Source organism: Trachurus trachurus (assembly GCF_905171665.1).
Source record: "Trachurus trachurus genome assembly, chromosome: 5".
In the NCBI taxonomy this organism is placed as follows: domain Eukaryota; kingdom Metazoa; phylum Chordata; class Actinopteri; order Carangiformes; family Carangidae; genus Trachurus; species Trachurus trachurus.
In genome coordinates this window covers 14,691,423-14,708,493 of record NC_139896.1, presented here as the reverse complement: position 1 = coordinate 14,708,493, position 17,071 = coordinate 14,691,423, and the positions used below count along the sequence as shown (strand labels likewise).

The 17,071-nt window shown below is 39.2% G+C and overlaps 1 protein-coding gene across 2 annotated transcripts in view; it reads right to left on the bottom strand.

Moving 5' to 3' along the window:
* Positions 1 to 17,071, bottom strand: part of cntn4 (contactin 4) — a 116,295-nt gene that overhangs the window by 44,116 nt on the left and 55,108 nt on the right. For both annotated transcript variants that reach the window (XM_083972760.1, XM_083972761.1), the window contains exons 5-8: positions 14,778 to 14,981; positions 11,771 to 11,873; positions 10,193 to 10,377; positions 4,155 to 4,294 (exon numbers count right to left, since the gene is read on the bottom strand). In XM_083972760.1, coding sequence (XP_083828886.1) covers positions 4,155 to 4,294; positions 10,193 to 10,377; positions 11,771 to 11,873; positions 14,778 to 14,981 — 632 coding nt within the window. The remainder of the gene's footprint in view (positions 1 to 4,154; positions 4,295 to 10,192; positions 10,378 to 11,770; positions 11,874 to 14,777; positions 14,982 to 17,071) is intronic.

Sequence of the window (17,071 nt, the reverse complement as noted above, 5' to 3'; positions counted from 1 at the left end):
ATGGACATGGAGACACATGCCTTTAATATACCTTATTCCCAGTGCTCATCTACATAAAAACACGCAGCCAGTGCACCAGTGAATTATAGTCTGGAAGTGACAGACGTGGCAATAAATCTAGGTTTTCATCACTAATGGAGGGAAAGGCTTGGGTGGATGGAGGCAGGCTAGCAGAAAATGACCCTAATCAATCTGCATGTTTATGAGAGTGAAATAAAACCATGCCCTATTTATATCTCTGACTGCACCACAGGGCCTGTTTCCCCTTCAGCAGGAGGAGGGGATAAGAGGGGGGAAGGAATATCGTAACATCTGAGGTATACTGCATTGTGAAAATTGCTTTTCTGATAGGTATGCCCTATACATACTAAGTGCTGTGTACATGGTCATGCTGTACCACCTCTTCATCTGTTTGGACTATCGTTTTTCGCCCGCCTGCCTGCGGGGGGAAATCTTGCTCGTCACTGAGCCATCAAATTAAGATCTATTTAAGGACGGCTGGGCCTGATGAACTAAAAACTCAGTTGGATCAGTGCATTTAATCCTCAATATACATTTAACTCTCTGAACCTGGATTCTGACTCGGCTCCTTCACTATAGTATTAAATCCTTGAGCAGTTTTCATACATCTCTATGCAGCTGTGTCAGGTTCTGCCACCCTGTGCCCTTCATCTCCTGTGTTTTCCTCAGGCTCACCCCTAATGTCATTAGAGCCTATTTCTATAGGGGTGTCTAGGCGGCCTGAACTCGAGTCGCGGGGGATTAAGGTAGTGTCACATGAAAAGAGAGACTGTCCTCAGTGAAAGATCACAAACTAATCCTGTGTTTGAGCAGGTTGTGCCTGAATTTCCATAACGCTTGAAAGCTCTGGATGTGCAGGGACGAACATCCCTGCTGGCAAGGGAGGCAAATGGTGGCGTATATCAGTCTGTGCATGGAAAGCACTCCTGTTTACGGCTGCTATTAATTAAGCATGACGTTCCTCTCAAATCAGCAGTTTTTCATGCGGGGACCTGGGGGGACCATCTGTACGCCTTATGCTGAATGAAAATGATTGGCAATGTCATTTCCCAGCAACACTGGGTTGATTTGTTTGATATTAAAACTGCAAAAGCATGTAAAACAATGAAGGAAATTACTTTAATGGTTTAGAAAAGTAAGCTATATAACAGCTCTGCTCTTTAGATGTACTGATGACTGGAAGCCTTTGAGAGAATCATGCAAAACAGCTGTAAACATTTCAGCAACCTACAGTGTCATAACAATATCAATCCACTGCTGTGGGTTTAAGGAAAAGTCAGAGAATAATCTTCTTTTCAAATGCAACAATGTAAGAGGAACAAAAACAACTAATAAATCAGATCAACTTGAATTAAATCTAAAAAGTTTGATCTCATAAACAATGAAGGGAAAACAAACAAGTTATTATTGGTGTTCACGAGGGTAGAACTGTGAAAGAAATCTGCTAATTCTATTGAGACATTTGATTAATATACTGTACATGCATGAGTAAGAAAGAACTACAAGTAGACATGAAGTCAGCTCAGCTATGGTTTTACATCAAGCAAGAACAAAAGCTTGTCCTCTTTGCTCCACTTGAGCTGAATAAAGTGGGGGAAGGCAGGAAATTCACACCACCTCTCGTCCTCTTATCAAAATGTGGTGGACGTCGCTAAAATTGCGTCATTTATTCTTGAAATTCAAAGCGCTTTGACATTGAAGTCCAAATGGGAATAACTGAACATAGTTCAAGTGCACTATATAAGCCATCTGTATGGTGGTCCCATACTCCTTTAGATGGACTAAATCCTGTTTCACGCTAGACTTTCCCTTTAATTGCAGTCACTTAATCCCGTAGCCATTGTCAATAAAGAAGAGAGAGAAAGTGTGAGAGTGTGAGAATGAGAGAGAGAGAGAGAGAGAGAGAGCTCTCCAAGATGAAAACAGCCACGAGAAACAAAGAATTCCAATAAACCATCGCTATTTTGACATAGGGTGGTAATAAAAAGCAACACCATGAGTCTCACAATCTGTAAGGGCTGCCTGGGAAACAGTCACACTGCAGCAGCATGTTTGCTGCCTGTCCAACAAAGAACCCAATAACTGTAAAACCAGTTTGAAAGCCACTATTATTAGTGGAACACTACAAATTGCATGGGTTCTTAAATACAATATTTTAAATGACTGATAATAACTGAACCACATACAGTTCACTTTAAGGGTCCCCTGTGGCATACACTGAGGTAAACATGTTTTGCTTTTATATGAATACTGTAAAAGAATCAAAGAGCCCTGTACATGGAGAAATGCACACAGCCTGCATTTAGAAACTGAGCCTAAACATATGCTCAGGACTTCTGTAATTTTGTGATGCCACACTTAAACAGTCCTTTACCCTCAGTTATGCACCTAGCACAGCCCACCTGGACGCAGCATCCAGCTTTGCAGGATTTGGTGTCTCTGAATATCTACTCGAAGCCTGCAAGATGAGCTATAAAACTACATTGAGATGTTTTTGGTTCTTAAAAAAAAGCCTTTAAACCTTTAAATATCAAGAGTCCTGGGAAATCTACTGTAGTGTGCAGCCAGTATTCCCAACAACAAATATATCCCATAACTTAGGCCTAGTTATTTTTTATAGGTTGATTGCTCTACTTCTGTGGCTCAAAGTTAGAAAAACTGTCAGCAGAAACAAGTTCCTGTGAGCTAAACAATCAGAAAGGTCTCAATTGATTCACTGTAATAAATAACAACAAACAGCGCATCCTCCCCCCACTGCTCCTTACATCATTGACCTTTCCCTCTTCCACTCATTAAGCCACTGTGGTTAATGGTGGCATTTCACACAATGTAACACCTTCCCTGATTAATCCACTCACCCAGGCATTTGGAATATATATCCATTTATTATGTCAAACGTTAAGGGGGAAATGTGCGGTGCAAAAATCAGCACAGTGAGTGCAACCTTAAATCATACATGCTATGAATCCAGATGGCAGTGTGGTTTTTGAAGATAGTTTTAAAGCTCTAGTGCTTTCTTTTGAATTTATTCAGTTCACAATGAAATGAGAAAGGAGTGGGGGTAAGGTCTTGTTATCAAAAAGGAAGATATATACTAGAATACCTTTAATATTCTTAGGAAACCAGCTGTTTTTTTTAGACATAAAAAACACAGCTGGGTTGTTTTTCTATTGTTTAGTACTTAACAATCACAAGAGTGTTACCTTTATAAAAGGTTTTGATAAAAACGTCAGCCACTGGCTGAACAGATTGTTGATTATTCTTCCCTGATAGCAACATCAAATCGTTTTTTTTATTTTTTTTTTATGAGACAGAAGCATTTTTCTGCAAAGGCTTGTGTCTGCTAATATAACAACAGACTGGGTTCATTCCAACGACATGTATAATTTTCAAGTACTGATCGATAACCCCTGGTGTGTTTGTCGCCTCTTTTGCATAATGAAGCAAATTAACATAATGCCTGTTTATTTATCAGGTGGAAGCTGCGTCTGAGTGTCCAATCAATCTTTTCCAAACAACCCGGCGAGAGCATCCAAAATAATAACCAACATAATGAAGGAACAGAAAGTTAGATGCACAAGTAGGATGCTTGGAGTCATCATAATAAGCATAATGGGGATTGAGCTAATACAAAAGTAGGATACACTGTCTATAGTAAATCTTACTTTTTCGCCTGTGGTGGCACGGGATTAATAACTGTACTCGGCAAGGAGAGATTTAACAGGAGATTAGGACAGCTCTTACATCATTGTGCTTTCCAGACTAGCGTGAAATACTTGGCCTGTTCACAGTTTAGTCTGTGAGCACAGCAAAGCATGGCAGACACAGTCTAATTCCTTAAAAATAAATGCTGTTGCACAGAATTGAATAACATAATGTATTGCAGCACTGGAGGCACCGTGTTGTAATGAAGAAGATGATAATGCGTGGTAATTAGTCAGTAAAGCCTGAACAAGAAGCACAATGCAGCTTTGAAAATACAGGACATGGTTGCTCTCATTCTTCATTTAGCAGCAGCAGCAGCAGCAAGGATGCGAGAAAACATATGTGCCAAAGCTGCTGTTGAACGCCTAACCCTGGAAGCAGAACTTTATCTACAGCTCAAAAGACATGCTAGTGCTGGCAGGTCTCACCTCAATAGGCTCCAGGTTCTCTCCGTTTTTCATCCACCTGTAAGAAGGCTTCGGCTTCCCCGTGGCTTTACACTCCCACACCAGCGAGTCATCAATGAGCTTCTGCACATCTTGGGGTTTCTCTGTGAGATGAGGAGGGGCTGGAAATATATACATAAAAAATGTGAGAGTGAGCTGGAGAGTTTTGATAGTGACAAAATAATTTGGCTGTGAGGGAATGATAAATTAGTGAGGCCCATAATTTTCTCTGGGATTCGAAATCTGTCAAGCTTTTACTGTTCGAAACTGATTAAGTCACTAAAATCTCTGGACAGAGTCGCGTGCCTACGCAGCTGTCATCAGCATGTGCTCACAGCGGTGAAGCCTTTGGAGCAATAACACATACTTTATGTGCTTTTTACCCCCAGATTGTGGCTGACAGGCTTCTTCCATGTAGTGCTATCTTATTGCTGGAGGGTTTTGAATGAATGATTAAATGAAACCATTATTGCACTCTGGGAATCACAGAGAGAATATAGAAACATAATTATGTCAGAATCATACATACAACGCATAAGACAACATGAATCATGTAAACTTCTTTAAAAAATTGATTGATTGCAAGTTCAAAAAGTGGAAGACTGAATGCTAATCCATGTCCTCTGCATGTTTTTCAGGTAAAAAAAGAATTATTCTTCAATATTCCCCTCAAAAGTTACTATGATTAATCATCAGTCAAGGACAATCAGCTGTGAAGGACAGTAGTTTGGGTGAAACTAAATTTTTGGCAAAAATATGGTCCAAAACAGTAGAATATCCTACTAAATTTGACTTTTCATTTACATATTTTATCATCTACTGCCGCTCTATTCTTTTATTTTATTGTACAATTTCAGTTTTTATTGTGAAATGCTTTCAGCTACATCATGTGTGTAAAATGCTCTAGAAATGAAGTTTTTTTTAAATTATGATTATTATCATTATTGTTTATATTATTCATCATGAGTTTTTATTTATTTATTCAATTATTTATTTATTCAGATCCCTATTATCCACTTCCAAGGTAACAACTACTGAACAATACAATAAACCACTCGTAAAACCGACAATAGCAACAATGCCCTGTACTCCTGCTATAAATAAACACTCGGTTAAATATTAAATACAGCTCAAAAACAACAGCACATTAAATACCATTAAAGCAGTGTATGGAAACTGAAAACTAAAGAAAGACATGAATGAATAAATAAATGAACAGCTGCGTACAGACAGTTTTTTTGGTAGACTGTTATACATATGTATATAGAAAAAGAAAATGGAATAAAATGTAGTTGCTTTTATTAAATAGCAGTCAGTTGATTTAGGAATGACAGCAGCCTCTGGTGCTCTGTGGTGAGCTGAAGTGACAGGGACTCTGAATCCCACATTTATTGCACATTTAGCAGCCTTCATGGCTTCGTTCACTTCTCCCAGCGAGCTTTTAATAGAACCAAAATGATGAAAACCAGATCCATATATATATTAGGGTGGCCACTGGTACCATAAAAACCATCCCTTCAATACAATCTGAGTAAATGATGGTGATGGTGATTCTTGCTGCGTCATGCAAGTAACTCAAGGCTAGTTAATGATTAAGCCCAACGAAAAGTACTGCATGAAACTGGATGAGTAAGGCACTCTCTGTGCAACGCTCCGTACATTTCGGATGATGCGTAGGTCAAGCTCCTATCATCCTATATCACACAAGGCCAATGGCAGGACAAGAGTAATGGTTGACCGCACTTTTCCATTCCACAGTCCTCACCTAATGCCACTCTCAAGGACTGACCTTTGTGGAGGCCGCACAGCAACTAGTACACATCCTGCTCTAATTGGCTTCCGCTATACAGTATTTTGCCTTTGAGTATAAAACTCAATATCTGCAAATGCGTCCCCACACTATCTCAGTGTGAGATGTGCAATGTGTGAGCCAGAGTCTGTGCATATGTGGGTGTTCAGAAACACAGAGAGGAGACTGAAAGAAGTCTGAAAGACTGGCTGAGGAGGACGAGGTGGGTGTAGAGACCAGTAGAGGGAGGGCGGAGGGGAGGGGGGGGGGGGGGGGGGGTCTGGTGTATTTGTGCCTTGTGTATTTATGCCAGAGCCCTGCACAGTGGATCATGTGTCATACTATAGGTCTCTAAGATCGTTTTGGCAGCCAAGGCTGCTGCTGCACAAGGTTGGCTGAGGCTGTGCTGTAGCTATCTGCTATCTGTGCTATCTGTGCAAACAGTAAAAAGGTTCCAATTTCCTTTGACTGAATGCTGCAGACAGATCTGTTATTTATCCTGCTGCAGAGAGGAGACATTTATTCTCCATCTGTGTGCTGTGTGATGTAACATCCACACCGACCCCGTCTCTTCTCTTGGCTTATTCTCGACATAATAAAGACATTTTTTAATCAATATAAGCTTTGTAATGAGCAGCTATGCTTGTATTGTGTGGCATGTGCCTTTTTGTGGGCTTTGGACGACAACTCCGCCAGAAAAAAATGGCAGAAATTTGCTCTGTAAGACTCTATCATGGACAATTGTTGAGCAGTAAGTAGCATTCATGCTACCGCAGCCCTTTAACAGTGCCCAGCTCAGGAGCCCTACCCACTGCACCGCATTGTTGTTGTTCTTGGGTCACTGTCAGGGACCCTCACTCTATCCCTCACCCACAGTGAACGTATTGACTCTCAGTCAACGCTCACCAAATGAAAGCAGGCAGCTCATCTCTGCTTGCACTGGGGCCAGCGCGCACACAATCAGGCCAAACGTCAAGTGGCTATAGCACAGGAAAGATGGGAATTTGCCTTATCTGTGAAATCACTACGAGATAATGCAGCAGTAAGTCTGCAGAAACACAAATGTGACTACAACAGGGAAACTAACCTGTCACAGCTCTGCACTTACTCTCCCTCTGAGTAATATCAATATCAACAAGCAGGCAAAGGGCCATTTCTTTTCAAAGCTTTTCTTCCAGGGACGAGAATTTAACAAAACCACTTGTCTCCGGCTTGGATTTAGTTGGAAACTGCCTGTAGTGCAGAGATTTATGACAAACAAGGAGGAAATGCACCCAAGAACTGAATTTCTCCGGTAACAAGATATAATGACTCTAATTTCACCTCCAGCTTAAAACCACTAATGTGATTCTTGGGCAGTACAGATAATAAATTCTCATTTCAGTTAATACTTTTACTGTTCTTTGATTAAGCAGCGCAAGATGGGATGAAGTGATACCAAACATTTAACAGTCCTTCAAAAAAGAAAACGCTGAGTTTTTTTTTTTGTGATTGTTGCGGGCAAAAATCCTTGATTATGCAACGGGTTGTCCTAGAAAATGCTATGGAATATGTGGGGTATTTAAGCAATTTTATGTGATGAAATTGAGGGAACTTGCAAAGACTGCGTTGTGTTCCAACATGCATTTGCATGGAGAGAAAAATAATTTGCCTCCACTTTCATTTAAGACATTGGGAAACTGCTTCATGTGATCTTTTGCTCTTATTTTTGTTGTTAAATGAGGCTGACTTACACTTATGATCGCTGGATTTACTCTAGGCTTTCCCCGTTTCGTTTATCTTACGAGGTGATAACATTTCACGTTGCGTACTTAATGTCACTTCATAATGTTCCCAAGGCAACAGGGGTAAACTGGTTGTTCCTGTGTAGTAAACATGCAACATTTTTCAACTTTCTGTGAAGATATGTGATTTTTTTTCCAACAGAAATGCGGGGATTATGAACTCATGCCAGCCCCGCATATTTCGTCCCGCGCAAAATATGCAGGCTCTGGCTGATTATACGTTGAATTATTAGGGACTGATTTTAAAATCGCTATTGTAATGAAACTTAAAAACACAAGAAGAAGAGACAAATGGTGTTTTTTTTTTCATCTTGGTACATTAACATTGACATAAGGGGTGTGAAAATGTTCTAATAATGACCACAGTGCCACTGTGAAGTAACACCTTCATTTCTTTCCTGTCCAACATGAAGCCCAGCTCTTTGTCCACTGTAGCTTGCTTTGCTGTACAAGAGATTCCCTTATCGATTCCCCCATTGGCTTACGCTGCTGACGAATGTCTCAAAGGCTTAATTCAAAGGGAGTTCAAAATAAGATTACCGATTTTTATCACTCGTCTGCAGACAGCAGGAGAGAGAGAGAGAGAGAGATACTGACAAAACACATCAAAAAATGAGAGACGCAGTAGATCCCAGCATGCTCCTGGGCTGGTGTAGTGACTGACGATAAGAGCTCAAGAGGGCTGCTGTAAATAATGACAAATTGTTTAATACCCCAAATGAGTTATTTCTGACAGCTGACACAGCATGATGTGAAGGGGTGAAAATCACGAGGAGGCAAACACCAAGCTGTCCAGGAGGGAGGAAAACCCACCGACTGTTCAGAGCACCAGTTAGAGCCCGGCGAACCTCGGCAGGTCAAAAATATTCTTAAAATATAAATGGAATAGCATTATTTAGGCCATGCTTTCCACAGTATATACACTAAACTTGTAAGGTCAGAGAGGTTTGCAAAATTGTGGTCTTGGATTAGAATTTGTAGAATTTATCATATCTGCCTCAATCTGGTGTTGAAAATGTATAAAGTTAAGAAGTTGCAAATTTGGCTTCAGAAAACTTAAATCCAAACTTAGTTTTTAAGGTGTTCCTGGAGCTGTTCCATTACCGTCTTTAATTAGTTTTAATTACGGTCCTGCTGTGAATAAAATCCTCAATTTTCTTTTACGTATTTATTTCTCTGTGGGGGAATAGTACACATATTGAGAGCACATCCAGAGATCCCAGGATTTAGTACATTCTCACTGTCTACACACACTGTTTAGGCAAAACTGTTTTCTCTCACTAAAATCACATGTCTTTTATAGGTTATACCATTTATGTCACTATAGCACTTTGAGTAACCTTGTTATTGGGGGGTGCTTTGCCTTGCAAAATACATGTCCAGAATCCAATTTTATATATGAACAAACCATAGGCGATATTTACCATTGTTTAGGTGTCTTTTCTTTAGCGTGGAATGGAGGAAAGACAGCGCAGCTACAGTATTTGCAAAATACCTGTAGGCATGTATGTGCAACACATACATGTCAAGTTGTCATTTTGACAAGTGAGCATCAACAGACTTACAGAAAATCTGATTCAAAGCAGAATCCCTGAGGTCTGAATGGCCTATCGGTATTCCCTAATGAGGTGTCTACATAAATAATGTCCTCCTCACATAAAACTGTTGAATTGTAAAAAAAAAAAAAATAAAAAAATAAAATATCACTCACTGCAAATGTCAAATTCAAACACACTTTCACCAGAGTTGGTTTTTCTATCCAAAATGTCAGATATTTAGTTGTGCAGTAGGGTTTTAAATAAATGAAAATAAACAGTGAAAATACCCAGAAACCCCCTTTACTCCCCTTTAAAACACATGTTTAAATGTGCAATATCCATCATTTTGTAAGAGCAGATAATCATGGAGTTTTAACTGTAGACTGACGGGTCTGCACATCCCAGTCTGTCAGTGACTCTGAAGGCTTCTAGGATCTAAATCCAGTGGGTGTGACTTTAACCATGAGACTATCAGCAACAATGAGTCAATTTACTAACCCCCTTCCTGTCGATCCAGATGCTGCGGTGCAGATTATGTCCCTGACATATGTGCCACTGGTCTATGTATAGTACATTTAACAGCTTTGATCTCCAGTCAAGTTGGATGTCAATCATGATGCCATCTGGTGGAACCCAATACAAGGCTCACCAACAAGGTCGTATCCAAGGGCTCAGCCTCATCCGCATCACTCCTTTAATCTGGATCAAAATATTAGAGGCATCATGGCTGACAGCCTTTAATCATTTTGATGTGCTGTTAAAACGAACCTCCCTCCTCATGTCTGCCACATGAGCCACTGGCAGCTTTAGAAGACCAGTTGTGTCTGCTTTTGCTGCCTCTCAGTCTGAGCTGCTCTGACAGATGTGGTGCACGCTGGTCAAATATTCATGCACTACAGGATCACCTACCATAGAACGAGAGCTTTCCTTTCACTGTGTTCATTCCCCTTGAGTTCTCTGCCACACACTCATACGTGCCGGCATCCTCCTGCTGAAAATATGGGATTTCCAGGACACCACTGGCTTTCCTCATGTCCACTTTCCGGGGGAAGGGTACACCGTCCACTCTCCTCCAGGTTATAGACGGTACTGGGCTGTGACAACAGAGAAGTGTAACACGGCTTTCAGTTTTTTGTAAGTGCACAAAATCTGCTGAAAAGTGTAGTTATGTGCCATTTATATTATGGCTGAACAATTAATCAAAATATGACTGAAATCGTAATATGGCCTTGTGCAATTTCCAAATTGCAAGAGCTGCAATTTTTTGATAAATGTAAAATGTGCTACAACAACAGACCATGAAACATTGTGGTGCTACAGAGATGCCTTCAAATCACACTCTCCATACATAAAAGAACTTGCTCGTTTGATACATGACCCAGCAAAAAAGCATTTTAGTTTTTAAAATTAGTTTTCTCGTAAAAAATATCATGCAAAAATGACCACTCTAGGCAAAACATTTTCTGAAGGAGTAATTCCAGGTTAGATGTTGCAAGTAACAGAGTAAGTACGTAACAGATCAAATCTTGAACTATATAAAAAAGTACAAAGAACAACCACTGATTGTTCTATTGATCACTGTTTTTGAAAATGCCAAAGAATTTACTTTCAATACTTTTTTTGTACTGCAGAATAGTGAATATTAAAACATGTCAATCCCAGTTATTATACATTTACATAAATCACTGTAATTCTTATGCTATTCATATTTTTTTCATTTTGGTTTATCTAAATGATGCATGAATAAATCAATTAGCAGATTGTCCTTTCAATGAAAATCACTGTATGACCCCCAAAATATCTGAATTTAATGTCTCAAATTTCCCTATATTTGCAAGATTATTGGGCAATGTGCTCATATCAACCTTAGATTGTGTTATTAAGATCCTTAACATTTAATGTAGGAGAAGACTGAGATTATTATACATATTCCATTGGTAGTAGTATGAACAGAATACAGGAAATATATTTGTTAAAGATAAAATAAACTGGCTATATTACCTTCACACAGACATGTACAGATACAGTTCCACCCCTGGCATGAAGGTTTATTTAAAGTAAATGATAATAATGTACTATTACATATTCCAGCACTATGTTCTCTCACAAATTCCTTGTACAGATACACATACTGTACATGGCTGAAGCTGATTATGGTAGAGAGTTAAAGCAGAGAGTTAACATATACAATATTATTCATGGGTTTGATTCTCTGGTGAATGTAGAAAAAAACACTTTACACTTCATGGAGTGAAGCACAACCTCTCACTATTCTAACTTTAGACGCAGTTGTGTCACAAATCCAGATTTTAACTGAGGATTCCTACACCACAACACGTGCTCTTTAATTTCCTGGATGTGTGCAGCCTAGCTTGAAACGCATGGGGATTGCAGCAAAGTTGAGAAACACATAAAAAAAAATCCCAGTGCTTTTCTAGCAATATTTTTTTCTTTTATATGCTATTCAGCATGGTGAGCCTGACTTACTTTCCCAGGGCGAAGCATTCCAACTTTACAGTGGATCCTTTGGCAACATGAACAACTTCTGGAAACTGAACTTCAATCTTTGGCTCATATTCACCCATCACACCTGAAAGAGAAATGCAAATGAGCCTCTGTATTAGTGGGGGGAAAAAAAATATTTTTATGATTCAAGTTAAACAACTCAGGCTTCTGCTGTTGCTACAAACTACTGCAAACATTTTTTTAAGTGCTGCCGTCTTTTCTCTATAAGTTGAAATGTTTTTCAACCTCCACCACTGTGCGATCTGAGCAGCAGAAGTGCACTCGGCTCTCAGTGCTGTCACTGAACACTCCTCCATTGAAAATAATGAGAAAAAGAAGCCAAAACACAGCTCTCCAGTGGACACGCGACACACTGATGTTGAATGGAAAAAAAAACAACTTTGAGAATTCATACATGGTTTGAGCTTTTACATCCAGATGAGTTTCATCTTGTTGTAGTGCTAACAGCTGTGAACCAGAAAATGGGCCCATAAAATCCCCCTGGGTACTGCCACTGTGTCTACAAAGCCTCCCATTCACTGTCGGTGAAGCAGCTCTGGTGGATTATAATATTGCTGCTGTGCATGCTAAAATTCTCAGGATAAAGGAGAAGACGGGGATGTGTTCTAGCTTTGGGAGAGACTTATTCATAAATCAAGACTGGAGTGTCTAACATCACTGCACATGTGTAAGCTACTGTACTCTTCACCTAAAATGACACTAAGGTAAATCATATCAATAAATGTGTAATTGGGTACACTTTTATTTCTACCAACTGGGCCTGCTCCCAGCCTTGGGTGCACAATATGGTATTTTAATCCACTTTCATCCGCCAGTGTAACAATAGGTTTTCCTCCCATTGCTGTAATTCAGGGCTGTGTTGCACAAATAGCTCTGGAGATGGAGGAAACAGGCCAATTTCATCTCGTTGATTTGGTGAGGCATGTGTTATCAGGATGGCTCCCTGAGTGACTGTGAAAGCTAATTCAGATCCTTATCACAACTGTCTCATACTGGAATGTAAGCGCAGCACTATCACCCATGTGAGAGCAGACAGGTGGAAGTGGACGGGTAATTGTCTTATACCATAACCTTTTGTAGGGGACACCTGTTTAATGTGCCTGCCTGCCCCCTCTCTACTCGAGCCCCCATGACTGCGAGGTGGGGCTCGATGTTTTGTTGACTGCACCGCTGCCTCGGTGAGATAAAGGTGTGGTGAGGAAAGAAGCAGGGAAGAGGAAAGCTCTGTGAAAAAAAATGCACCAGCTATTTACACTGTCTTTGAGAATTTATTTTCTTAATTTAAATGTGTATATTGTTACCACAACATGGACAACCTAATTCACAGCTTTTTTTTCTTTACTGTAAACTGTAGTGGTATCTCTGCATTACTGCTGTAATTTGAAGTGTGTCAGCTGATTCCCCTGAGAACTGCAGCCGGGTCCTTCCTGACTGAGTTTGCAAGCTGGGCCTTGTATTATCACAGCAGAGCTGCAAGATTACATTTAAAAGTGAACAGAGGAAATGCTGTGATTTTAGTACAATGTTGATTCTTTTTGTGAACACAGATTTATTCATGGTACCATCACTATAAAATACCAACATTAACCTCCCTTTCTCAAGTTAATGTTGCTTTTCTTTCACTGCTTCTTTTATTATTCATAAGTAGATTCACAATTAGTAAATCACTAGAATGTAGATGTTCGCTACTTCTCTATAACCTAAACATTTTACAACCACAATGTTATATGTAATATAATATTCAAATTTCTATATTTCAACTTAATATGTCTCCTGAATAACTTTCCATGGTGACAAATCTGTAATAACCAAATTAGTGTAAAAGCAGCCTAATGACAACATGACATATGGTGTGAATATATTAGTTAATATAAAAGAAAAGGTATGTACTACCCTTAAAAGGATTATGTTTGAAAAAAGGAGGGATGGGTTATGCAGTGGGGAAAAAAACAGTGGTTAATATTCTTATATATTCTTCTAATATGAGGTTTCTGATGGTAAAGTATCTGCCACAATTCAGTAATTTCAAAAAACATTCATAAACATTTGTAAATCTGCCTGTGATGAATGGTTACATTAAGGTCTGGAAATAATCCATTAGGCGGTGTTTCATAGGAGGAGTTACTGTATGTATCTGCCTCTTCCTCAGATTAGCTGTAATTAATATTAAAAACCGAAACAAACTGCATTTGTAGTCATAGTAACATTTAGCTTCATATTTGTTCTACTGTATTACATTAGATACGGTGAGGAACAGGCCTACAATTAGATTACTTGCTGACAATGACCTTTCCTGCAGAGTGTCTTGATAAGGCCAGCCTAAAGCATCAGATACACATGTTAAAGGACATTCTGAAATTAACGAACAATGAGATAATTAACCTTTGAATTGCATTTGTATTCCTCAAAATCACGTGTCCTACTTTCTTCTAACAAACAGACAAGTTTGGCTTTTTTTTTTTACCATGACCAGGACTGGTGCTTTTAGCACTGCTGTATTAAATCATCCCAAGAGATCCCAACACAGAATGGACGAGCTGCATTTTTTAGCACTAATGAAAGCATGAAGAAAAACAGATGAAAAAAAGCCCAATGTGTAAATGGTTAAGAGGACATTTCTGTTTGCACAAAAACTTAACAAGAGCAGAGCTGCATCACAAATCATACTGTAATGGAAGCCTAATGAAGAGGTGGGTGTGTGCGAACACATATTTAACATATACTCCTTCTGCAAATACATGGATTTGATTAGGCCAATTCAGAACAATTAACAGGAAGCATTTGCAACCAAAGAAATGACCCAATGATGGCATACTCTAATTAGTAGATTCATTTATGATGATTAGCAATATGATATGCAGCTGCACAAATACCCTGAACCAAGCTCTTAACTAACTACTCAGAAGTCTGTGGTTGGTAATGTTTACATGATGTTAGTGCGGTTAGTCTGTTCAAAAGCAGGGCTCACCATCACTGCGGAGCACTAGCGGAGCAGGTGGACCCTGGACTCGGGTCTTTGTGACGGTGTTGGTCACCACACAGGTGTAGTTTCCAACATCTGAGGGCTCCACTTTGGCGATGTACAGATTCCCCGTCTCCTGTGAAATGAAGCGACGAGTGTCCTGCTTCACGTATGTTGGGAATTCATTGAAGATCCAGGAGAATACCAGATCTGTGAAAAAAGGAGCAGATTTTGGATGAAACAAACACAGTTATATTTTCTCTTTCTTTTGTTTTTTGGAGTGGTCACAAAACAGAGTAGAAGGGACAAAGATATTTTGGTTTGTGAGGTGTGTAATAAGTTACACACCTCCTCAGGATAGTGAAATGTTGACAGAGCCATATCACGCTAAGGTGAAAATTGATAACAGGATATGTGAGAGTTCTACATACACTACTCAGGACTTGGGAGATAGTGGGGTGTGTGTTGATATGACTAATTACATTTCCCCAGACGGCGAAACTGAGTGAACAGATCCTTTCTTACAAAGGCCACAACAACAAATAAGACTCCTAATACCTCCACAATTAAGTGCATGAAATCTTGAGCAGGTAATGAAGCTATAATGAACCAATAATGGGGTTGGTAATTAGCAAGTTGCTATTTAATGGATAACAAGAAGTTCCTAAATAGTTCTGGTTTAAGAATACTTGAGGTAACATGGTACCAACAGACACGGCACTAATAATAATGACAAAAATAACCAACAGATAGAGAAATTAAGAGCACATATATATGAATACTGTCATCATAACATGGTATCATCATCATATCATTAACTGACACAGCCACACCATATGCTAGCCAACTGATGGGCAGTTTATTGTGGCTAAAGCTAGTCAGTCCCATCTCTCACAGAAGCCATGAAACCTCTTTCTTTTCTCCAAACTTCAGGAAGACAAGTCTGTACTGCTCAGAGTTTTAACTATGTTAAAAGAAGGGCTGGGTTTTAAAAAAACATTCCAATTTATATTGATCTTCATTTGAAGCCCTGTTTGAAAGGTAAAGAAGCCCAAAAGGTGGAAAGACGTCGGCTCCAAGATGTAGAATGTGTATTATAGAAGAGAAATACACATTTCAGGAACTCTGACTTGTATCATCAGAACAGACTTGCGATTCTCAGCCTCCTTTCACATTTAGAGGAGAGACAATATTTGACAGTAATCTTCTCAGCTGTCAGGAAAACACTGTTAGTTGTGTCCATTCACTGCTGAAATACACACTGATTGCAATACTTGAATTTACCCACGACTGAACTGAAGAGTTACACTGTTGTTACTTTTGGGGAGGGTCATGTTAAATAAATGTGAATTACCCAACTGCTTTTGGGTCAATTTCTAATGTATAATTATATTCAATAATGCACCTGGTTAAACAGTTCCAGTTTTGTACAATATGCAGCATTAGTTCTGTGAAAATCTCTCTCATAACATAACTGAGCAAAACTGGTGTTGAATTGAATCAAAATGGATCAAACTGAATCGAATCAGGACCTTGTGAATCGGAATCAAATTGATTCAGTAAATCAGTAGCGATACCCAGACTTAGTTTAAAGGGCTAGTTGTGATTTCTCTCTGCAGCTTGAATGTGTCAAGAGCTTTGGATGTTGTTGTCTTTACAACAGAAGAGGTTATAATGACCCCTCTTCGCAGTGTTGTGTCTTAAGAGTAGAATGGATTCTTCATTCACCCTCTATAAAAACATGCAAAAGATAGGGTGAGGCTAGCTAGGTCGCAGGCTAACTTCAATAAAAATATTTCACAGGGAAATGAATGCTAAAAAGAATGGTTGGCTTGTTGTTGCGTATGGACAAAATCAGGATTTTTTCTATACTTGCCACTGTTTCAAAACGTTAATCCTCTTATTGTCTTTGTTCTTAATTCAAGGGTGATAAATAAGTAATTATTTGCCTCTAGTAACAAACTCAGTGTGGTGATCAAACATAGAACAACAAAGTAATCAGTTGTTAGTTATTGGTTATGTATACCATTTAGCAGCCGATTTGGAGTAAATCAAGAAGGATTCATTAGATGCAGCGATTAGTTAGTAGGCAGACTCAAATATACTATATTAGGCTAAATTAGTATTAGATTACTGCTCATTAAAATGATCACCAGCAGCCTGTTCTCTACTATCTGATATCTAATTCCTTTTTCAGAATTATTCAGGAACCCCTCATAGATATTAGTTCCTGGTCTGTTCCAGTCGGTTCCTTATAGCGTGTTGCCATTATGTGAAAAACACGTAGTATTCAAAACATT